We start from the raw sequence: 551 nt of genomic DNA, 5'->3' as shown, positions 1-551 counted from the left end.
GTGGCTCCAGTCCCTTCACGCTGCGCTGAGCGGTAAAGAGCTCAGAGCTCCACCGTCACCATCCTGCTCGTTCGTTAGTAGCGGGGACGTGGCCATGCGGGGGTCAGCGGGCTCCTCTCCAGGCCCAGCTTAAGCCCGCCCCCGCGGTCAGAAGCGCTGAGGACCCGCTTGCTTGCAGAGCTGCGAGGAGAAATCCATCCGGAACACGAGCATTCGCGTGGCAGACTTCGGGAGCGCCACCTTCGACCACGAGCACCACACCACCATCGTGGCCACCCGGCACTACCGGCCCCCTGAAGTGATTCTGGGTGAGTCCCGCCGGGGCTTCGGGAGCCGCGGGCGGGAGGGGGAGAGCAGTTGGCCCAGGGACGCTCTGGGGTGACGGTGTCTGGAGGAAAGTGTAATCCCCGTGGTTCCAACAAGGAGCTAGCGGGAATCCGGTGGGACTCGCTGGGAGCGCGGCGTTACCGTGCTTCTCTTTGCAGAGCTGGGCTGGGCGCAGCCGTGCGATGTCTGGAGCACCGGCTGCATCCTGTTCGAGTACTACCGCG

At 65.7% G+C, this 551-nt stretch overlaps 1 protein-coding gene across 1 annotated transcript in view; it reads left to right on the top strand.

The window, feature by feature from the left end:
- Positions 1–178: 178 nt before the first annotated feature.
- LOC104499433 (dual specificity protein kinase CLK3-like) overlaps positions 179–551 on the top strand; it is a gene marked incomplete at both ends in the record, with an annotated part of 1,510 nt that continues 1,137 nt past the window's right edge. The window contains 2 exons of the mRNA XM_010142938.1: positions 179–308; positions 486–551. Coding sequence (XP_010141240.1) covers positions 179–308; positions 486–551 — 196 coding nt within the window. The remainder of the gene's footprint in view (positions 309–485) is intronic.

This window comes from Buceros rhinoceros, unplaced genomic scaffold (genome assembly GCF_000710305.1).
Source record: "Buceros rhinoceros silvestris isolate BGI_N320 unplaced genomic scaffold, ASM71030v1 scaffold28179, whole genome shotgun sequence".
Lineage (NCBI taxonomy): Eukaryota > Metazoa > Chordata > Aves > Bucerotiformes > Bucerotidae > Buceros > Buceros rhinoceros.
The sequence above is the reverse complement of the archived record's forward strand: the minus strand, read 5'-3'. Positions and strand labels throughout refer to the sequence as shown.